General features: G+C 39.9%; 2 protein-coding genes across 4 annotated transcripts in view; one reads left to right on the plus strand and one right to left on the minus strand.

Annotated features, from left to right (window-relative positions):
- dio1 (iodothyronine deiodinase 1) overlaps positions 1-4,881 on the plus strand; it is a 38,473-nt gene extending 33,592 nt beyond the window's left edge. For both annotated transcript variants that reach the window (XM_061888595.1, XM_061888594.1), the window contains exon 4: positions 4,366-4,881. In XM_061888595.1, the coding sequence (XP_061744579.1) occupies positions 4,366-4,431 (66 nt within the window). In that variant the 3' untranslated portion in view covers positions 4,432-4,881. The remainder of the gene's footprint in view (positions 1-4,365) is intronic.
- Positions 1-18,568, minus strand: part of LOC133543801 (zinc finger protein GLIS1) — a 338,673-nt gene extending 320,105 nt beyond the window's left edge. For both annotated transcript variants that reach the window (XM_061888593.1, XM_061888592.1), the window contains exons 1-2: positions 18,283-18,568; positions 16,243-16,442 (exon numbers count right to left, since the gene is read on the minus strand). The gene's annotated coding sequence lies outside the window, so the exon portion shown is untranslated. The remainder of the gene's footprint in view (positions 1-16,242; positions 16,443-18,282) is intronic.
- Positions 18,569-24,735: the final 6,167 nt, after the last annotated feature.

The raw sequence follows: 24,735 nt of genomic DNA on the forward strand, positions 1-24,735 counted from the left end.
CATGCAGTGACCAAATATGTCTGATTAGCACTCCACATAAGTCAATAACAATAAAACTCACCTTTGTGCATTCATGCACAACGTTAAAAGTTTGGTGGACAAAATGAGACAGAAAAAGAAGTGAAGTGAAGTGAATTATATTTATATAGCGCTTTTCTCTAGTGACTCAAAGCACTTTACATAGTGAAACCCAATATCTAAGTTACATTTAAACCAGTGGCATAAAACACATCTTAGAAAGTCGGAGAAAGTAATCCATGAAAACAAACTATGGTGAGTTCAAGGACCGCCACAATTAGGACAAAACGGCGCTCGCCAAATACTCGAATCGGTGAAGCATGTTTAAATGTAAACAGTGTGCTTTATAGCAATTAGGGAGGTTTGTGTCATGTTTGTCCTCCTACAGAAACCAAATTAAAACGAAAAATGTTTTTTCCCTTCATCTTTTTCCATTTCATATATTTTTGAAAAAGTTCCAGAGAGCCACTAGGGTGGCCGACCCTCGTTCTATGCCAGGGGTGTCCAAACTTTTTCCACTGAGGGCCACACACGGAAAAAATAAAACATGCGGGGGTCGTTTTGATATTTTTAATTTTCAAACCATAACAAAATATATGGATTCTTTTTTTTTTTTTTACCTTTTAGGACTCCCAGCGACCATAGAGGGTCTCCGTCATTAACATGTTAAAAGTTTAATTATTATTTCCATTTTTTATGTAAGGCTTACAGTAAATCTTGAGGTTGATTTAAGTTTAAAAAAAAAAAAAAGGTTTTATGCCTTTTCAGTCAAAGACAACTTTGTTTTTTATAGTAAAACCGAAATATGCAGTATTTCCCACATTGCCCAAAACATTCAGAAAGCAATGTTTGATCTGAAGTAATGGGAGCCCTGAAAAGATCAATAATGCTGGACACCATTGATTTAAATGTATTATTATTTCTGAGTAATCACAGTGAAAAAATAAAATCCCACTAACTATCTCTGGGATCCAAAAGGTCCCCCACTCATAAAGCGATACATTTTTATTATTTGTTTTACTTTCAACTCTTAAGTTACGAGATCAACTTCAGATATATCTGTCAATTTTATGTTTGAACTGTTATTTTGTTGGTTTTATGCTCTTTAGTCAAAGAAAACACTTTTTATATGGCAACCACACAATATAAGCACATATTTTCCACATAAAACATTATAAAGTGAAATATTTGAAGTAATTGGAGCCTTAAATAGGTCAATAATCCATTATAAAAATATTTTAAAAAGTACTATTTTTTTTTTTTAGCATTGGCAATAAGGGCAAAATAGAGACAAAAGAAAAACAAACAGCCTGCATGGCAGCTTTGTGTCAACATTGCAACGTTTCCCCGTTAGATTTGACCTCATTCTACTTTTTTAGTGTTTTTTATTTTTTATTTTTGCAATAGCATTTCCAGAATGTGTGGCGGGCCACTAAACAATTAGCTGCGGGCCGCAAATGGCCCCCAGCGCCGCACTTTGGACACCCCTGTTCTAGGCCATGAGTTTGAGACGCCTGCTTTAGAGTTTGTCGCTTTGTTTACACTTTTTACATCAATTAACTTTTTACACTTCTTGACAATTTATGGTGGGTTTAAAACTAATTTGAAGTGGCTGTATAGTTAGATGTATTTTTATGTTTTACAGTGGTTAACTTCTATTGATTGAAATTGCACAGTACAGTACATATTCCGTACAATCGACCACTAAATGGTAACACCCCAATAAGTTTTTCAACTTGTTTAAGTCGGGGGTTCACGTTAATCAATTCATGGTATTTCCACTTCTATGACAAGAATGTGGCTTCAAACATGACCTAATAAAGTTATAACACTTAAATGATAGCCAAAGTTTGTTTCTATTTTGATCATCTTCAATAGCACCAGTGTCAAACTCAAGGCCCGTCATTTAAAGTGGCCCACCATAACATTTATGTGGCCGCCACGTCATGTTAAAGTCCTACTGAAATGAGATTTTCTTATTCAAACGGGGATAGTAAGTCCATTCTATGTGTCATACTTGATCATTTCGCGATATTGCCATATTTTTGCTGAAAGGATTTAGTAGAAAACATCCGCGATAAAGTTCGCAACTTAATAAAAAAGCCTTGCCTGTACCGGAAGTAGCAAACGATATGTGTGTGACGTCACGGGTTGTGGAGCTCCTCACATCTGAACATTTACAATCATGGCCACCAGCAGCGATAGATTCGGACCGAGAAAGCGACGATTTCCCCATTAATTTGAGCGAGGATGAAAGATTCGTGGATGAGGAGAGTGAAGAACTAGAAGAAAATAAAAGACTATACAGTGGGAGCGATTCAGATATTAGACACATTTACTAGGATAATTCTGGAAAACCTCTTATCTGCTTATTGTGTTACTAGTGTTTTAGTGAGATTATATGGTCATACCTGTACAACCTGAAGGTCGGCCCCGCACCTTTCTTCAGCACCAGTTGACGGGTGGTGGCGATGCCCATCTCTGCCCTTCGCAAAAGGGACCGTCTTCGAAATACGATCTTTGGAAATGATCGCTGCTTTATACACTTGTCTTTGTGCAAGTGGTCCAATCCAACAGTGTTCGCTTGACATCTCTGTTCCATAGTAAAGCTTGACTGTCATCTTTCGGGAACGTAAACAATGGCTATGTTTGTGTTGCTAAAGCCGGCCGCAATACACCGCTTTCCACCGACAGCTTCCTTCTTTGATGTCTCCATTGTCCATTGAACAAATTGCAAAAGATTGAGCAACACAGATGTCCTGAATACTGTGGAATTATGCGATGAAAACATGTGACTCAATAGCTGGGAACGATGCTGGAACAAAACGTCCTCTACAATCCGTCATTATACCGAGACGTTTCAGCGGGATATTTTGGCGCGAAATTTAAAAAATTGCAATTTAGTAAACTAACCGGGCCGTATTGGCATGTGTTGCAATGTTAATATTTCATCATTGATATATAAACTATCAGACTGCGTGGTCGGTAGTAGTGGGTTTCAGTAGGCCTTTAAGTGGCTTGCCATTTAATATGTCCTCGATGTCGATTCGATATAGATTGCTGGCCACTTAATTTAACGTGGCCCAGCATGTAATTTAAAGCAGACTTCCACGTCCTTTTCTGTAACTCTCATCATTTAATGGTATTTAATGCCTTTTTTTTTTGCTGATACACACTAAATTGGCCGCAGTGTGTGAATGTGAGTGTGAATGTCTGTTTAGCTATAGACAGCGATTTTAAACTAGACAAACAGGTCAATGGCTTTTTAAAATCGTGTTTTTATCACCTTCGTCTTTTAGTAAAGGTTAAACCGTTTTTATCTTTTAACCTTTTTGAACAAGTCGTGCATGCTTTTATTTCAAGTGGCCTGGAATACTGCAATGCACTTTATGCTGGCATTAGCCAAAAAGCTCTCTCCCGGTTGCAGTTAGTCCAGAACGCGGCAGCACGACTTTTAACAGGGGCCAGGAAACGCCAGCATATAACCCCAATTCTTCAGAGTTTGCACTGGCTCCCTGTTCATTTTAGAATTGAATTTTAAAACATTGCTGTTTGTTTTTAAATCTTTACATGGACTGGCACCTCAATATATCTCGGACCTCATCCAAATTTATATTCCTGCGCGCGCTCTGAGGTCCGAGAGCCAGCTCCAGCTCGTGGTGCCCAAGACCAGACTTAAGACCAGGGGAGACAGGGCCTTCTCTGTGGTCGGCCCCTAAGCTCTGGAACACTCTGCCACTCCATTGTTCAAACTGCTTCCACAGTGGAGTGTTTTAAGTCTCGTCTTAAGACCCACTTTTATTCTTTGGCTTTTAACACTATGTGAGTTGTGTGGTCCTCTGTCCTCTGTGTTTTTTATACACTTTGATTTCTATTTTACTGTTTTAATTGATTTTACCCTTTAAAATAGTTTTCAATCATATTTGTTTTTATATTGTTTTTATTCAGTCATTGGTGGAGCATAATATATATATATATATATATATATATATATATACACACACTTTTTTTTTTTTTTTTTTTACAATTGTTTTTAACATGGCTGTGCAGCACTTTGGAAACGTTATTGTTGTTTAAATGTGCTATATAAATAAAGTGGATTGGGTTGGATTATCTGTGTTGGCCCTGCGATGAGGTGGCGACTTGTCCAGGTTGTACCCCGCCTTCCGCCCGAATGCAGCAGAGATAGGCTCCAGCGACCCCCCCCCCACGACAAGCGGTAGAAAATGGACGGAAGAGTATTACCTGGTTACTCTGCCCAGCTCTACACAGCACCGACATTTATAATTACTGGTTTGCAAAAAGTAGACAAGAGTGCGAATGAAGATGTTCTTGTCTTTTTCGCAGGGGGACGTGGGCCCTTGGGGCTACAAGCCAGAGGAGGTGCGTTCCGTCCTGGAGAAGATGAAGTAAGAAGGACCCCTCGCTCGCTGTCACTAATGTGTTTAGCTTGTCTTCCACAAACAAACAAATCGCTTCTGCGTCAAAACACTTTGGTGACCTCTGAGCTGGATCTCACCCCCCCTCTGTGTGTTTCTACGTGACGGCTGCAGATGAAACCCTTGGACTCTGTATCCCGATAAAGCGAAGCACCAGAGTGTGAGATAAGGTTTCGGCGGTTACTAAAAGTTTTTTGGGGTTTTTTTTTTTTTTTGCAGTCATGGTTGTTGGGCGTGTTCTCAAGTAATTGTACAGCAGTGGGCGGCTTTTTATATGATGGTTACAGTGTAAAACCTCTGGTGGCTGTGATTTGATGGCTAGAAAGTTGGCTCCTCTGATTTGTTTTTTTTCTTTTCCACTTAACATTACTGCAATACAACCTTCTTCTAACATGTTATCAGAATAAAACGCATTCTAGTTCAACCGCTGGTGTGGATTTTTGTCAATTATTATAAGTAGAAATGCAATATGTGACGCTGCCGAACTGAAATGCTAACAGTTAGCACACTAGCTGGATAGCGTAAATTAGTAAAAAAAAAAAATAAATAGGTGCATATCTATGTACTCCAAAATGAGCATGGGTCAAGTCACCAAATATGCCACTCTGTAATCTATAGGTTAGCATGCACCAAATACTAAAATCATGTGCCGACCACATTAAATGATTTCATGGGCCATTTTAAATGATGTGCTGACCACATCATGAGATGGGCCACTTTAAATGGGGCGGTATAGCTCGGTTGGTAGAGTGGCCGTGTCAGCAGCTTGAGGGTTCCAGGTTCGATCCCCGCTTCCGCCATCCTAATCACTGCAGTTGTGTCCTTGGGCAAGACACTTTACCCACCTGCTCCCAGTGCCACCCACACTGGTTTAAATGTAACTTAGATATTGGGTTCCACTATGTAAAGTGCTTTGAGTCACTAGAGAAAAAGCACTATATAAATATAATTCACTTCAATGATGTGCTGACCACAGTAAATTATGGGATGGGTCACCTTATATTGATATGCTGATCACTTAAAATGATGTGATGGGCCATTTTTAAAAGTTATGTGAAGACCACATTAAAGCATTGGATGGGCCACTTTAAATATGTCGACCACATATGTGATGGGCCACATTAAATTATGTGCTGACCACAGTAAATGATGTGATGGGCCACTTTATAATGACGCGCCGATCACTTAAAATGATGTGATGGGCCACTTTAAATGTGATGACCACAAATCATGGTATGGAGCATTTTTTTAAATTACGTGATGACCACGTTAAATCATTGGATGAGCAATTTTAAATAGTATGCCGACCACCTTAAATAATGGGATGAACCACATTAAAAAGTGCCGACCACGTTAAATCATGTGATTGTCCACTTTAAATTATATGCCGTCCACTTAAGTCATGTGATGGGCCACTTTAAATGATGTGATGGGCCATTTTTAAAAGTTATATGAAGACCACATTAAAGCATTGGATGGGCCATTTTAAATATGTCGACCACGTTAAATAATGTGATGGGCCACATTAAATTATGTGCCGACCACAGTAAATGATGTGATGGGCCACTTTATAATGATGCGCCGATCACTTAAAATTATGTGATGGGCCACTTCAAAATGTGATGACCACAAATCATGGGATGGACCATTTTTTAAAATTACGTGATGACCACGTTAAATCATTGGATGAGCAATTTTAAATAGTATGCCGACCACATTAAATAATGGGATGAACCACATTAAAAAAAGTGCCGACCACATTAAATCATGTGATTGTCCACTTTAAATTATATGCCGACCACTTAAATGATGTGATGGGTCACTTTTTATTGATGCGCCAATCGCTTAAAATAATGTGATGGGCCACTTAAATGATGTGCTGACCACATTAAATCATGAGATGGACCATTTTTTAAAATTATGTGACGACCACATTAAATCATTGGATGGGCAATTTTAAATATGCCGACCACAATAAATTATGTGATGAGCTACATTAAAAAACGTGCTGACCACATGAAATCATGGGATGGGCCATTTTTAATCATGTGCCGACCACAATAAATTATGTGATTGTCCACTTTAAATTATGTGCCGACCACGTTAAATCATGCGATGGGCCACTTTAAAAGGATTTGATGGGTCACTTTATATTGATGCGCCGATCACTTAAAATGTGCTGACCACATTAAATCATGGGACAAACCATTTTTAAAAATTATGTGATGACCACATTAAATCCTTGGATGGGCAATTTTAAATATGTCGACCACATTAAATAATGTGATGGGCCACATTAAATTATGTGCTGACCACAGTAAATGATGTGATGGGCCACTTTATAATGACGCACCGATCACTTAAAATGATGTGATGGGCCACTTTAAATGTGATGACCACAAATCATGGGATGGACCATTTTTAAAAATTACGTGATGACCACGTTAAATCATTGGATGAGCAATTTTAAATAGTATGCCGACCACCTTAAATAATGGGATGAACCACATTAAAAAGTGCCGACCACGTTAAATCATGTGATTGTCCACTTTAAATTATATGCCGTCCACTTAAGTCATGTGATGGGCCACTTTAAATGATGTGATGGGCCATTTTTAAAAGTTATATGAAGACCACATTAAAGCATTGGATGGGCCATTTTAAATATGTCGACCACGTTAAATAATGTGATGGGCCACATTAAATTATGTGCCGACCACAGTAAATGATGTGATGGGCCACTTTATAATGATGCGCCGATCACTTAAAATTATGTGATGGGCCACTTCAAAATGTGATGACCACAAATCATGGGATGGACCATTTTTTAAAATTACGTGATGACCACGTTAAATCATTGGATGAGCAATTTTAAATAGTATGCCGACCACATTAAATAATGGGATGAACCACAAAAAAAGTGCCGACCACATTAAATCATGTGATTGTCCACTTTAAATTATATGCCGACCACTTAAATGATGTGATGGGTCACTTTTTATTGATGCGCCAATCGCTTAAAATAATGTGATGGGCCACTTAAATGATGTGCTGACCACATTAAATCATGAGATGGACCATTTTTTAAAATTATGTGACGACCACATTAAATCATTGGATGGGCAATTTTAAATATGCCAACCACAATAAATGATGTGATGAGCTACATTAAAAAACGGGCTGACCACATGAAATCATGGGATGGGCCACTTTTAATCATGTGCCGACCACGATAAATTATGTGATTGTCCACTTTAAATTATGTGCTGACCACTTTAAATCATGCGATGGGCCACTTTAAAAGGATGTGATGGGTCACTTTATATTGATGCGCCGATCACTTAAAATGTGCTGACCACATTAAATCATGGGACAAACCATTTTTAAAAATTATGTGATGACCACATTAAATCCCTGGATGGGCAATTTTAAATATGTTGACCACATTAAATAATGGGATGAACCACATTAAAAAGTGCCGACCACGTTAAATCATGTGATTGTCCACTTTAAATTATATGCCGTCCACTTAAGTCATGTGATGGGCCACTTTAAATGATGTGATGGGCCATTTTTAAAAGTTATATGAAGACCACATTAAAGCATTGGATGGGCCATTTTAAATATGTCGACCACGTTAAATAATGTGATGGGCCACATTAAATTATGTGCCGACCACAGTAAATGATGTGATGGGCCACTTTATAATGATGCGCCGATCACTTAAAATGATGTGATGGGCCACTTTAAATGTGATGACCACAAATCATGGGATGGACCATTTTTAAAAATTACGTGATGACCACGTTAAATCATTGGATGAGCAATTTTAAATAGTATGCCGACCACCTTAAATAATGGGATGAACCACATTAAAAAGTGCCGACCACGTTAAATCATGTGATTGTCCACTTTAAATTATATGCCGTCCACTTAAGTCATGTGATGGGCCACTTTAAATGATGTGATGGGCCATTTTTAAAAGTTATATGAAGACCACATTAAAGCATTGGATGGGCCATTTTAAATATGTCGACCACGTTAAATAATGTGATGGGCCACATTAAATTATGTGCCGACCACAGTAAATGATGTGATGGGCCACTTTATAATGATGCGCCGATCACTTAAAATTATGTGATGGGCCACTTCAAAATGTGATGACCACAAATCATGGGATGGACCATTTTTTAAAATTACGTGATGACCACGTTAAATCATTGGATGAGCAATTTTAAATAGTATGCCGACCACATTAAATAATGGGATGAACCACAAAAAAAGTGCCGACCACATTAAATCATGTGATTGTCCACTTTAAATTATATGCCGACCACTTAAATGATGTGATGGGTCACTTTTTATTGATGCGCCAATCGCTTAAAATAATGTGATGGGCCACTTAAATGATGTGCTGACCACATTAAATCATGAGATGGACCATTTTTTAAAATTATGTGACGACCACATTAAATCATTGGATGGGCAATTTTAAATATGCCAACCACAATAAATGATGTGATGAGCTACATTAAAAAACGGGCTGACCACATGAAATCATGGGATGGGCCACTTTTAATCATGTGCCGACCACAATAAATTATGTGATTGTCCACTTTAAATTATGTGCTGACCACTTTAAATCATGCGATGGGCCACTTTAAAAGGATGTGATGGGTCACTTTATATTGATGCGCCGATCACTTAAAATGTGCTGACCACATTAAATCATGGGACAAACCATTTTTAAAAATTATGTGATGACCACATTAAATCCCTGGATGGGCAATTTTAAATATGTTGACCACATTAAATAATGTGATGGGCCACATTAAATTATGTGCTGACCACAGTAAATGATGTGATGGGCCACTTTATAATGACGCGCCGATCACTTAAAATGGTGTGATGGGCCACTTTAAATGTGATGACCACAAATCATGGGATGGACCATTTTTAAAAATTACGTGATGACCACGTTAAATCATTGGATGAGCAATTTTAAAAATAGTATGCCGACCACATTAAATAATGGGATGAACCACATTAAAAAAAGTGCCGACCACATTAAATCATGTGATTGTCCACTTTAAATTATATGCCGACCACTTAAATGATGTGATGGGTCACTTTTTATTGATGCGCCAATCGCTTAAAATTATGTGATGGGCCACTTAAATGATGTGCTGACCACATTAAATCATGAGATGGACCATTTTTTTAAATTATGTGATGACCACATTAAATCATTGGATGGGCAATTTTAAATATGCCAACCACAATAAATGATGTGCTGACCACATTAAATCATGGGACAAACCATTTTTAAAAATTATGTGATGACCACATTAAATCCTTGGATGGGCAATTTTAAATATGCCGACCACAATAAATGATGTGATGAGCTACATTAAAAAACGTGCTGACCACATGAAATCATGGGATGGGCCACTTTTAATCATGTGCCGACCACAATAAATTATGTGATTGTCCACTTTAAATTATGTGCCGACCACGTTAAATCATGCGATGGGCCACTTTAAAAGGATGTGATGGGTCACTTTATATTGATGCGCCGATCACTTAAAATGTGCTGACCACATTAAATCATGGGACAAACCATTTTTAAAAATTATGTGATGACCACATTAAATCCTTGGATGGGCAATTTTAAATATGTTGACCACATTAAATAATGTGATGGGCCACGTTAAATTATGTGCTGACCACAGTAAATGATGTGATGGGCCACTTTATAATGATGCGCCGATCACTTAAAATGATGTGATGGGCCACTTTAAATGTGATGACCACAAATCATGGGATGGACCATTTCAAAAATTACATGATCACCACGTGAAATCATGGGATGGGCCACAAATTATTTGATGGGCCACTTTAAATGATGTGCAGACCACATTGAGAGATGAGCGAATTTAAATGATGTGCTGACCGCAGTAAATTATGGGATAGGCCACTTTATATTGATATGCTGATCACTTAAAATGATGTGCTGACCACTTTAAATCATGGGATGGGCCATTTTTAAAAGTTATAAGCTGACCACTTTAAATAATGTGATGGGCCACGTTAAATTATGTGCTGACCACGGTAAATCAAGTGATGGGCCACTTTATAATGATGCGCCGATCACTTAAAATTATGTGATGGGCTACTTTAAATGTGATGACCACAAATCATGGGATGGACCATTTTTAAAAATTACGTGAAGACCACATTAAATCATTGGATGGGCATTTTTAAATAGTATGCCGACCACATTAAATTATGTGATGGGCTACATTAAATGACGTGCTGGCCACATTAAATCATGTGCCGATCATTTAAAATGATGTGCCGATCACTTAAAATTGTGTGATGGGCCACATTAAATGATGTGCTGACCACATTAAATCATGTGATGGGCCACTTTTTTTTTTTTAATTACATGACCACATCAAATTGCCCATCAGTGGATGGGCAATTTTAAATAATATGCCGACCACATTAAATGATGTGATGGGCTATATTAAATGACGTGCTGACCACATTAAATCATGTGATGGGCCAGATTAAATGATGTGCCAACCACTTTAGCTGATGTGCCAACCACTTTAGATCATGTGATGGGCTACGTTAAATGATGTGCTGACCACATTAAATCATGGAATGTACCACATTAAAGTGCTGACCACTTTAAATCATGTGCCGACCACATTAAAATCATGTGATGGGCCAAATTAAATGTGCGGACCACGTTAAATCATGTGATGGGCTACGTTAAATGATGTGCTGACCACATTAAATCATGGGATGTACCACATTAAAGTGCTGACCACTTTAAATCATGTGCCGACCAAGTTAAAATCATGTGATGGGCCAATTTAGATGTGCTGACCACGTTAAATCATGTGATGGGCTACGTTAAATGATGTGCTGACCACATTAAATCATGGAATGTACCACATTAAAGTGCTGACCACATTAAATCATGGGATGGGCCATTTTAAATGATGTGCCAACCACTTTAGATGTGCCAACCACATTAAATCATGTGATGGGCCGATTTAGATGTGCTGACCACATTAAATCATGGGATGGACCACATTAAAGTGCTGACTACATTAAATCATGGGATGGGCCACTTTAAATGATGTGCCAACCACTTTAGATGTGCCAACCACGTTAAATCATGGGATGGACCACTATAAATGATGTGCTGACCACATTAAATCATGGGATGGGCCACTTTAAATGATGTGCCAACCACTTTAGATGTGCCAACCACGTTAAATCATGGGATGGACCACTATAAATGATGTGCTGACCACATTAAATCATGTGATGGGCTACGTTAAATGGCGTGCTGACCACATTAAATCATGGGATGGACCACATTAAAGTTCTGACCTGTTTAAATCATGTGCCGACCACATTAAAATCATGTGATGGGCCAATTTAGATGATGTGCTGAACACATCATGTGATGGGCTACAATAAATGACGTGCTGACCACATTGAATCACAAGAAGGGCCACCTTAAATGACATCGCGGGCCATTCCTGGTGTCTTATGCTACAGATCTTGCAAAAACAAGAGTGGGGATGAGATGAAAAGCGTGTGTTGGACACCAATAATGCCAAGCAGGTGATACAAAATGTGACTTTCCCTCATCCCTCAGCTAATTTGAAGCTCACGCTAATCCTCTTGCTGCTTTGTGCGGTGTTTGAAGCCGCGCCAAAAAAGCATCCAGCAGTGATTCTAATCATGATGAAGAGGATTTGCTTGAAGAAGATGAGCTGACTGCTGCATGTTCCCCTGACAGGCAGGCATGTCCCAGCTTGGACCAGACAGACGCTAAGTTCATCGGGTTTGTCTATTCACAGAGTCGTACTGTGTGTCCCGAGTCATACGTCTGGACACACACACACACACACACACACACACATTGCTCCATCAGCATTTTTGTTTACAGTCTGCCAATGATAAATAATAGTCCTGTATGTTTGCACAGGCATGTCTGCAGTCTGAGAAATGCCATGCACTTTTATCTCTGCACAACAAATGGCCACATTCCAAATGTCACTGTATTAAAAAACAAAAACATGCACATCCAAATATTTTAGTATCCTTCAAAAGACTCAACCATACTTGCCAACCTTGAGACCTTTGATTTTGGGAGGTGGGGGGCATGGTTAAGAGTCAAATATTTCATACATATATACATACATATATACATACATGTATATAAAGGAAATACTTGAATTTCAGTGTTCATTTATTTACACATACACACATCACTCATCTACTCATTGTTGAGTTAAAGGCCTACTGAAACCCACTACTACCCACCACGCAGTCTGATAGTTTATATATCAATGATGAAATATTAACAGGGGGACCGGAGGGTGTGTTCCAACTATCGTGGGATCACACTCCTCAGCCTTCCCGGTAAGGTTTATTCAGGTGTACTGGAGAGGAGGCTACGTCGGATAGTCGAACCTCGGATTCAGGAGGAACAGTGTGGTTTTCGTCCTGGTCGTGGAACTGTGGACCAGCTCTATACTCTCGGCAGGGTTCTTGAGAGTGCATGGGAGTTTGCCCAACCAGTCTACATGTGCTTTGTGGACTTGGAGAAGGCATTCGACCGTGTCCCTCGGGAAGTCCTGTGGGGAGTGCTCAGAGAGTATGGGGTATCGGACTGTCTTATTGTGGCGGTCCGTTCCCTGTACGATCAGTGTCAGAGCTTGGTCCGCATTGCCGGCAGTAAGTCGGACACATTTCCAGTGAGGGTTGGACTCCGCCAAGGCTGTCCTTTGTCACCGATTCTGTTCATAACTTTTATGGACAGAATTTCTAGGCGCAGTCAAGGCGTTGAGGGGTTCCGGTTTGGTAACCGCAGGATTAGGTCTCTGCTTTTTGCAGATGTGGTCCTGATGGCTTCATCTGACCGGGATCTTCAGCTCTCGCTGGATCGGTTCGCAGCCGAGTGTGAAGCGACCGGAATGAGAATCAGCACCTCCAAGTCAGAGTCCATGGTTCTCGCCCGGAAAAGGGTGGAATGCCATCTCCGGGTTGGGAAGGAGACCCTGCCCCAAGTGGAGGAGTTCAAGTACCTAGGAGTCTTGTTCACGAGTGAGGGAAGAGTGGATCGTGAGATCGACAGGCGGATCGGTGCGGCGTCTTCAGTAATGCGGACGTTGTACCGATCCGTTGTGGTGAAGAAGGAGCTGAGCCGGAAGGCAAAGCTCTCAATTTACCGGTCGATCTACGTTCCCATCCTCACCTATGGTCATGAGCTTTGGGTCATGACCGAAAGGATAAGATCACGGGTACAAGCGGCCGAAATGAGTTTCCTCCGCCGTGTGGCGGGGCTCTCCCTTAGAGATAGGGTGAGAAGCTCTGCCATCCGGGAGGAACTCAAAGTAAAGCCACTGCTCCTCCACATCGAGAGGAGCCAGATGAGGTGGTTCGGGCATCTGGTCAGGATCCCACCCGAACGCCTCCCTAGGGAGGTGTTTAGGGCACGTCCAGCTGGTAGTAGGCCACGGGGAAGACCCAGGACACGTTGGGAAGACTATGTCTCCCGGCTGGCCTGGGAACGCCTCGGGATCCCCCGGGAAGAGCTAGACGAAGTGGCTGGGGAGAGGGAAGTCTGGGTTTCCCTGCTTAGGCTGTTGCCCCCGCGACCCGACCTCGGATAAGCGGAAGATGATGATGATGATGATGATGAAATATTAACATTGCAACACATGCCAATACGGCTTTTTTAGTTTACTAAATTGCAATTTTAAATTTCCCAGGAGTTTTGTCTTGAAAACGTTGTGTAATGATGACGTGTACGCAAGACGTCACAGGTTTTTAGGAAGTATGAGCGCTGCACACACACACAGCTAAAAGTCGTTTGCTTTAACGGCATAATTATACAGTATTTTGGAGATCTGTGTTGCTGAATCTTTTGCAATCTGTTCAATTAATATTGGAGAAGTCAAAGTACAAAGATGGAGTTGGGAAGATTTAGCCTTTAGCCACACAAACACACGGTGATTCCTTGTTTAAAATTCCTGGAGGTGAAACTTTACTATGGATCAGAGCGCAGTCAAGCGAACGTGGATCACGACGGAATGTCAACCAGGAGGTTTCGGTGAAAAAAATTGTGGTTAAAAAGTTGCTTCTTACCGGAAAAAATCTGAGCTTGTGCCGTCCATAGCTGCCGTCGACTCCCCTGAGACATTGGCGTCAAGACGCCCGTGGAGACACCCCTCCGACTATCAGGTACTATTAAACTCACTAAAACACCAGCAACACAATAGAAAGATAAGGGATTTCCCAGAATTATCCTACTAAATGTGTCTAAAAACATAAGAATCCATCCCAATGCAATTGTGTTGTTTTTTTTCCTAGTCCGTCACTATCAATATCCTCAAACACAAATCTTTCATCCTCGCTCAAATTAATGGGTACATTGTCGTTTTCTCGGTCCGAATAGCACTTTTTGTTGGAGGCTCCCATTAAAATCAATGTGAATATGTGAGGAGCCATCAACATGCGACGTTATCATCTGCGACTTCCGGTAGAGGCAGGGCTTCTCTTAGCACCGAAAGTGGAGAACTTTATTGTGGATGTTCTCTACTAAATCCTTTCAGCAAAAATATGACAATATCGCGAAATGATCAAGTATGACACATAGAATGGACCTGCTATACCCGTTTAAATAAGACAATCTCAATTCAGTAGGGTTGAATTGTCCATCCTTGTTCTATTCTCTGTCAATATTTTTCTAACCATATGCATGTACAGTAGATGGCAGTATTGTCCTGTTTAAGAGTGTCACAACATTGCTGTTTACGGCAGACGAAAACGTGGCTGCTGTTGTGTTACCGTGCTGGGAGGACGTTAATGAAAGTGCCTAACAACAAACCCACATAAGAAACCAAAAAGTCGCCCTCGATCATTCTACAGTTAAAACGTCATTGGGCGGACACGCTGTTTATATTGTGGGAAAGCGGACGTGAAAACAGGCTGTCCTCGCTCCGGTCCGCATGGACCTGGAGGGGGCGTGGCCTCAAGCTCAGCCTGAATTTCGGGAGAAAATTTGTCCCGGGAGAGGCGCTGAATTTCGGGACTATGCCGGAAAATCCAGGAGGGTTGGCAAGTATGTGCCCGACCTACTTATTTGGACATGTCACGTGCTTAGTCTTTTCAAAAAGGGAAATTGCTTTCCTCCTCTCCAAGGTTCTCATAGTCATCATTGTCACCGACGTCCCACTGGGTGTGAATTTTTCCTTGCCCTTATGTGGGCCTACCGAGGATGTTGTAGTGGTTTGTGCAGCCCTTTGAGACACTAGTGATTTAGGGCTATATAAGTAAACATTGATTGATTGAAATATTATACATGGGTATTGTTGCTACATGAAGAAAAGCATGAATCTCCAAATTTGAACTCATTTCAGCAATCCATGTCCATAAAGTCAATAAGGAAATATTGCATGTTTACCAGTGGCGGGCCGTGCGTTTCCCACCTAGGCCTTCAGTGATGTCCGACTTCAATGATTAATACTCAAAATACCATCATTTATGTCACCACATGACCATTGCTGGAGAATTACTATACAGAAACACATTTACACCCTACTGGGCATTGAAGTACATCAACAGTGTACAAAACTGTTTATTTTCTGGCGCATGTAAAGTCAATTAAAAATGCATCAGCAATTAAAACATATCTTATGTGGTACTGTCAAAATTAAAATTGCAAAGAACATATTAAAAGTTTTGAACTCACCCAAGACCTATTCGACGCCGTATAAGCCAGTGGTACCCCTCGTCGTCGGATGATTTGAGTGGAAATGGCGAGCATTTCATCGCCAGAACAGCTGAGCTAGGTTCACGACTTCCAATTGATCAACATTTTAATTTTCCAACTTGAAGCATTGTTGGTTTCATTTCAGTTGATTTTCAAATAATCATCAGCAGGTTGTAAACCTTTAAACCACAGAAACATAGATTTTAATCTAATTACACAGGTATTTTCAAACAATGTTTTACAAATGCTTTTAAACCTCTGAATATTGTTTTAAACTTTCTATATGTTTTAACTTTTAGCAAGAGTTAAACATGAATTTATCCTTTAACTCTGCATTCATCTTTTGTACTTTTAACTTTAAACAGACCATAAGCCTTGACTTTGAACCTTTTAACTTTAACCATTTGCTGTTGTAACTTAAGCTTACACCATTTTTAACTTAAAGGCCTACTGAAACCCACTACTACTAGTTTATATATCAATGATGAAATATTAACATTGCAAGACATGCCAATATGGCCTTTTTGGTTCACTAAATTGCAATTTCACTAAATTTCGCGCGAAATATCCTGTTGAAAACGTCAGTATGATGACGTCTCAGATTGTAGCGGACATTTTTTTCCAGCCCGATCCCAGCTATGAGTAGTCTGCTTTAATCGCATAATTACACAGTATTCTGGACATCTGTGTTGCTAAATCTTTTGCAATTTGTTCAATTAATAATGGAGACGTCAAAGAAGAACGATGTAGGTGGGAAGCGGTGCCTTTAGCAACACAAACACAGCCGGTGTTTCCTTGTTTACATTCCCGAAGGTGAAGCTTTACTATGGAACACAGCGGTCAAACGAACATGGTTCCCGACCACATGTCAACCGGCAGGTTTCAGTGAGAAAATTGTGGTATTAAGTCGGCTCTTACCATGGACATGAGCGGAGCTTGCGTCGATCCTCGTGTACCTGTCAAAGAGGCAGCTGCATGGCTTCCCTCAAAGACACTGGCGGTCACCACACCCCTCCGACTTTCAGGTACGACAGTATAATCTCACTACAACACTAGTAACACAATAAACAGATAAGGGATTTTCCAAAATTATCCTAGTAAATGTGTCTAATAACATCTGAATCGCTCCCACTGCCCTGTCTTTTTTTTTTCTCTAGTCCTTTACTCTCACTATTCTCGTCCACGAATCTTTCACAAAGTACAGTGTATTATGCAGCGATCATTTCGAAAGATCGTGTTTCGAAGAGGGTCCCTTGCGAAGGGCATAGATGGGCATTGCCACCCTTCGTCGACGGGTGCTGAAGAAAGGTGAGGGGCCGACCTTCAGGTTGTACAGGTACAACCATATAATCTCACTAAAACACTAGTAACAGAATAAGCAGATAAGGGATTTTCCAGAATTATCCTAGTAAATGTGTCTAATAACATCTGAATCGCTCCCACTGCCCTCGCCTTGTTTCTTTTTTTCTAGTCCTTCACTCTCACTTTCCTCATCCACAAATCTTTCATCCTCGCTCAAATCAATAGGGAAATCGTCGCTTTCTCGGTCCGAATCGCTCTCGCTGCTAGTGGCCATGATTGTAAAAAATGTTCAGATGTGAGGAGCTCCACAACCCGTGACGTCACGCTCACATCGTCTCCTCCTTCCGATACAGGCAAGGCTTTTTTATTAGCGACCAAAAGTTGCGAACTTTATCGTGGATGTTCTCTACGAAATCCTTTCAGCAAAAATATGGCAATATCGCGAAATGATCAAGTATGACACATAGAATGGACCTGCTATCCCCGTTTGAATAAGAAAATCTTGTTTCAGTAGGCCTTTAAGCTTTACCAACTTGCTTTTAACTGGTCAAACACAGTATGCAGTCCAAGTTCAAAGTGGAATGAAGTAATGCAGTGGTTCAACTAGAACCCAGCAGTTCAAACAAATTAAGAAAGTTCAGTAAGCAAATTAAGAAGCAAGTTAAGCATATCAAACAAAGCATTTCGATTGTCATCAAATTAAGCATATCCACTGACCATTGGTGTGTTTGGAGAAACTTGTAGAGTGGATCTTGTGGTTGTGTCTGCTTGCTGTTCTTCCTTGCATGTAGCTTGTTTGGTGAATGAGTCTGACCGAACCTCCTTCCTTTTCAGGTGCCTTCAATTAGTAATTTGGCGGCCGTTTTACCTTAAGCATTCTGGGGATTGTAGTTTTACACCACTGGATTTGTTGCACAGGTGGCATCCTTCCTTCCATCCATCCATTTTCTACCGCTTGTCCCTTTTGGGGTCGCGGGGTTTGCTGGAGCTTATCTCAGCTGCATTCGGGCGGGAGGCGGCGTATACCCTGACAGTTCCACCATGGAAATCACTGAGCTTCAGAGAGCGGCCCATTCTTGCGCAAACATTTGTAGAAACAATCTCCATGCCTCAGTGCTTGATTTTATACACCTGTGGCCGGGCCAAGTGATTAGGACACCTGATTCCCATCAGTTAGATCATCCAGCCCTGCGATGAGGGGGCGACTTGTCCAGGGTGTACGCCGCCTTCCGCCCGAATGCAGCTGAGATAGGCTGCAGCACCCCCCGCGACCCCAAAAAGGAGAATGGATCTCTCTCTCTCTCTTTCTCTGTATATATATATATATATAAAACTATCAAATAAAAAGCATGAATCACAAGCATTTTTGTTATTTTTTTCCCCCAAAAATATTTAAAACTTTGCAAAAGAAAATGTGATGTAGTGCATTCCTCAATTTTTTATGTATTTTTAAATTTTCATTTTACCCAATAAACAACAAAAATGTTTATTAGTCTTTGTGGATAGAAAGAAACGAAATTGCAGAATCATATTTTTTACTGGGCAATGACAGGAGAAAAAAAAAAAAAAAAAATCTCCTGATGATTGAGGGAACCCCTCATGAAACAGTTCTGTAGAGACGAAGTAGTCTTGTGATTTTTCCCACACATACATATTGCGTTCTACCACGGTATCGAGCACTATTCTCTGGATAATCCAATCAAGACACATATATATATATATATATATATATATATATATCCATCCATCCATTTTCTACCGCTTAATCCCTTTTTGGGGTTGCGGGGGGCGCTGGCGCCTATCTCAGCTACAATCGGGCGGAAGGCGGGGTACACCCTGGACAAGTCGCCACCTCATCGCAGGGCCAACACAGATAGACAGACAACATTCACACTCACATTCACATATATATATATATATAAAGTTGAATCCCTAAAAATACCTTAAAACTTTTTGGGAAATCCTACATTGCCATAAACGACATAATAAAATATACAGTTATGTATTTTCTAGTAAAAAAAACTGTTTTGTGATTTTAAAAAAAAACTTTAAATTTCAAATGTCCTTATTTTGGTAGAAACAAACTGTGTTTTTTTTTTTTTTGGACTAAATTATCGAGAAAATATCAAATACAAATAAATTAGAAAATTTTAACATTCCATATTGCTACAAATTTCCCCGAAACGCACATTTGCTTCAACAGTTTTTGTCAAAAAAACAACAACGTACTGTTTTGTACTATTTTGGGTAATTGCCGTGAATAAGTGACACACACATAGAATTATACAAACACATCACCATACTTTATAACATTTCTTCCTGTTTTTTCCCATTTTACCCAATAAACAACAAAAATGTTTATTAGTCTTTGTGGATAGAAAGAAACAAAATTGCAGAATCATATTTTTTTCAACTTGAGGGTTGCAGGTTCGATTCCCACTTCAGCCATCCTGGTCACTGCCGTTGTATCCTTGGGCAAGACACTTTACCCACCTGTTCCAGTGCCACCCACACTGGTTTAAATGTAACTTAGATATTGGGTTTCACTGTGTAAAGCGCTTTGAGTCACTTGAGAAAAGCGCTATATAAATATAATTCACTTCACAATCCCTAAAAATACCTAAAAACTTTTTGGAAAATCCTACATTACCATAAACGACATAATAAAATATACAGTTATGTATTTTCTAGTAAAAAAACCTGTTTTGTGATTTTTTTAAAAACTTTCAATTTCAAATGTCCTTATTTTGGTAGAAACAAACTGTGTTCTTTTTTTTTTTGACTAAATTATCGAGAAAATATCAAATACAAATAAATTCGAAAATTTTAACATTCCATATTGCTACAAATGTCCCCGAAACACACATTTGCTTCAACAGTTTTTGTCCAAAAAACAACAACGTACTGTTTTGTACTATTTTGGGTAATTGCCGTGAATAAGTGACACACACATAGAATTATACAAACACATCACCATACTTTATAACATTTCTTCCTTTTTTTTTTCCATTTTACCCAATAAACAACAAAAATGTTTACTAGTCTTTGTGGATAGAAAGAAACAAAATTGCAGAATCATGTTTTTTCAACTTGAGGGTTGCAGGTTCGATTCCCGCTTCAGCCATCCTAGTCACTGCCGTTGTATCCTTGGGCAAGACACTTTACCCACCTGTTCCAGTGCCACCCACACTGGTTTAAATGTAACTTAGATATTGGTTTTCACTGTGTAAAGCGCTTTGAGTCACTTGAGAAAAGCGCTATATAAATATAATTCACTTCACAATCCCTAAAAATACCTTAAAACTTTTTGGGAAATCCTACATTACCATAAACGACATAATAAAATATACAGTTATGTATTTTCTAGTAAAAAAAACTGTTTTGTGATTTTTAAAAAAACTTTAAATTTCAAATGTCCTTATTTTGGTAGAAGCCAACTGTGTTCTTTTTTTTTTTTTTGACTAAATTATCGAGAAAATATCAAATACAAATAAATTAGAAAATTTTAACATTCCATATTGCTACAAATTTCCCCGAAACGCACATTTGCTTCAACAGTTTTTGTCCAAAAAACAACAACGTACTGTTTTGTACTATTTTGGGTAATTGCCGTGAATAAGTGACACACACATAGAATTATACAAACACATCACCATACTTTATAACATTTCTTCCTTTTTTTTTTCCATTTTACCCAATAAACAACAAAAATGTTTACTAGTCTTTGTGGATAGAAAGAAACAAAATTGCAGAATCATGTTTTTTCAACTTGAGGGTTGCAGGTTCGATTCCCGCTTCAGCCATCCTAGTCACTGCCGTTGTATCCTTGGGCAAGACACTTTACCCACCTGTTCCAGTGCCACCCACACTGGTTTAAATGTAACTTAGATATTGGTTTTCACTGTGTAAAGCGCTTTGAGTCACTTGAGAAAAGCGCTATATAAATATAATTCACTTCACAATCCCTAAAAATACCTTAAAACTTTTTGGGAAATCCTACATTACCATAAACGACATAATAAAATATACAGTTATGTATTTTCTAGTAAAAAAAACTGTTTTGTGATTTTTAAAAAAACTTTAAATTTCAAATGTCCTTATTTTGGTAGAAGCCAACTGTGTTCTTTTTTTTTTTTTGACTAAATTATCGAGAAAATATCAAATACAAATAAATTAGAAAATTTTAACATTCCATATTGCTACAAATTTCCCCGAAACGCACATTTGCTTCAACAGTTTTTGTCCAAAAAACAACAACGTACTGTTTTGTACTATTTTGGGTAATTGCCGTGAATAAGTGACACACACATAGAATTCTACAAACACATCACCATACTTTATAAAATTTCTTCCTTTTTTTTTCTCCATTTTACCCAACAAACAACAACATTTTTTATTTTGACTGGCCTACTGAAACCCACTACTACCGACCACGATCAATGATGAAATTTTAACACATGCAACACATGCCAATACGGCCTTTTTAGTTTACTAAATTGCAATTTTAAATTTCCCGCGAGGTTTCCTGTTGAAAATGTCGCGGATTATGTTGACGCGTGTTTGTGACGTTATTGGTTCGAGTGGACATTTTATTCCAGCACCACTCACGGCTAAAAGTCGTCCGATTTAATCGCATAATTACACAGTATTCTGGACATCTGTGTTGCTGAATCTTTTGCAATTTCTTCAATTAATATTGGAGACTACAAAGAAGAATGCTGTTGGTGGAAAGCGGTGTATTGCAGCTGCCTTTAGCAACCAAAACTCATCTGGTGTTTCTTTGTTTGTTGTGAAGCTTTAAAATGGAACAGAGCGGTCAAGCGAACATGTTTCTCTACCACATGTCAACCGGCAGGTTTCGGTGAGAAAATTGTGGTAATAAGTTGGCTCTTACCGGAGACATGAGCGGAGCTTGCGTCCTCCTGCAGCTGTCAGAGGCAGCTGCGACTTTCTTGGCTCCTCCATGGCTTCCATCAGAGACACTGGCGGTCACCGCACCCCTCCGACTTTCAGGTATGACTTTATGATCTCACTAAAAAGGGGCGGCATGGCGTAGTGGGTAGAGAGGCCGTGCCAGAAACCTGAGGGTTGCAGGTTCGCTTCCCACCTATTAACATCCAAATTGCTGCCGTTGTGTCCTTGGGCAGGACAATTCACCCTTGCCCCCGGTGCCGCTCACACTGGTGAATGAATGATGAATGAATGATTGGTGGTGGTCGGAGGGGCCGTAGGCGCAAACTGGCAGCCACGCTTCCGTCAGTCTACCCCAGGGCAGCTGTGGCTACAGATGTAGCTTACCACCACCAGGTGTGAATGAATGTTGAGTCCCACTTCTCTGTGAGCGCTTTGAGTATATAACAATAGAGAAGCGCGATATAAATCTAATCCATTATTATTATTATTATTATTATTATTATTATAAAACACTAGTAACTTAGGCTTCACGGTGGCAGAGGGGTTAGTGCGTCTGCCTCACAATACGAAGTTCCTGCAGTCCTGGGTTCAAATCCAGGCTCGGGATCTTTCTGTGTGGAGTTTGCATGTTCTCCCCGTGAATGCGTGGGTTCCCTCCGGGTACTCCGGCTTCCTCCCACCTCCAAAGACATGCACCTGGGGATAGGTTGATTGGCAACACTAAATTGGCCCTAGTGTGTGAATGTGAGTGTGAATGTTGTCTGTCTATCTGTGTTGGCCCTGCGATGAGGTGGAGACTTGTCCAGGGTGTACCCTGCCTTCCGCCCGATTGTAGCTGAGATAGGCGCCAGCGCCCCCCGCGACCGCAAAAGCGAATAAGCGGTAGGAAATGGATGGATGGATGGATAGTAACTTAATAAGCAGATATGGGATTTTCCAGATTTATCCTAGTAAATGTGTCTAATAACATCTGTATCGCTCCCACTGCTCTCGTCTTTTTTTCTTTTTCTTCTAGTCCTTCATTCTCACTTTCCGCATCCACAAATCTTTCATCCTCGCTCAAATTATTGGGGAAATCGTCGCTTTCTCGGTCCGAATCGCTCTTGCTGCTGGTGGCCATGATTGTAAACAATGTGAGGATGTGAGGAGCCCTACAACCCGTGACGTCACGCGCACATCGTCTGCTACTTCCGGTACAGGCAAGGCTTTTTTTATTAGCGACCAAAAGGTGCGAACTTTATCATCGATGTTCTCTACTAAATCCTCTCAGCAAAAATATGGCAATATTGCGAAATGATCAAATATGACACATAGAATGGAGCTGCTATACCCGTTTGAATAAGAAAATCTCATTTCAGTAGGCTTTAAGTGTAACGTAACGATAAATAATGAGTTAGTGATGATACAGTGGTGTTGTGGTCGCTTGGGAGTTGATCCCAAACACCAACATCTTACCAGTGGAAGTCATTGTTGGCGCACAAAGGAAGCAGTGATGTGGAAAAAGAATCATGGCCACAACACACACACACACACACACACACACACACACACACACACACACACACACACACACACACACACACACACACACACACACACACACACACACCTTGTTCGTTTGCTGGCGGCCGACCAGCCAGGTCACTTCCTGCGTGGAGGAAGGCCAGGCTCAGCCTGCTTTTCACCCCAATTGTTGGACCAGAACTTGGCCTCCACGAAGTCCCCGCGGGATCACATGACAGTCACATCCCGCCAAGCCGGCGAGTTCAGCTTCTTTTAGGGAAAATCAACAACAAACACCACACTTTCCAAGCCAAATTCTTGCCAGCGACTCGTCTTCTCTTGGCCACTAGGGGACGACCTTTGACGGTCCCGGATGTGCTGAAAAGGACTAGACCGCCCTCTAGCGTCCTGAAGTGTAACTTCATAGCAGCTTCTTCCGTTTTAAATTACACTGTCACCGTTACTTAATAGTATTATTATTATTCTGTGTGTTTATAATACATATATAAAGAAAAAAAAACATTAAATTATATGTTTAAAAACAGGGATTATTATACAATTGGTTTAACAAATGTAACAAAACAAAAAAAGATCTCGTTGGTGCACAGGTGTTGAATTCATGGCCCAGGAGCACATAATGTGTGTCAATAAAGCACTTTTTAGGGAAATATGTGTGTGTGTGTGTGTATATGTCTATATATAAAATAATATATACATATTATATTATGTATAGACATATATAATATACACACA

This window comes from Nerophis ophidion, linkage group LG26, assembly GCF_033978795.1.
Source record: "Nerophis ophidion isolate RoL-2023_Sa linkage group LG26, RoL_Noph_v1.0, whole genome shotgun sequence".
Classification (NCBI taxonomy): domain Eukaryota; kingdom Metazoa; phylum Chordata; class Actinopteri; order Syngnathiformes; family Syngnathidae; genus Nerophis; species Nerophis ophidion.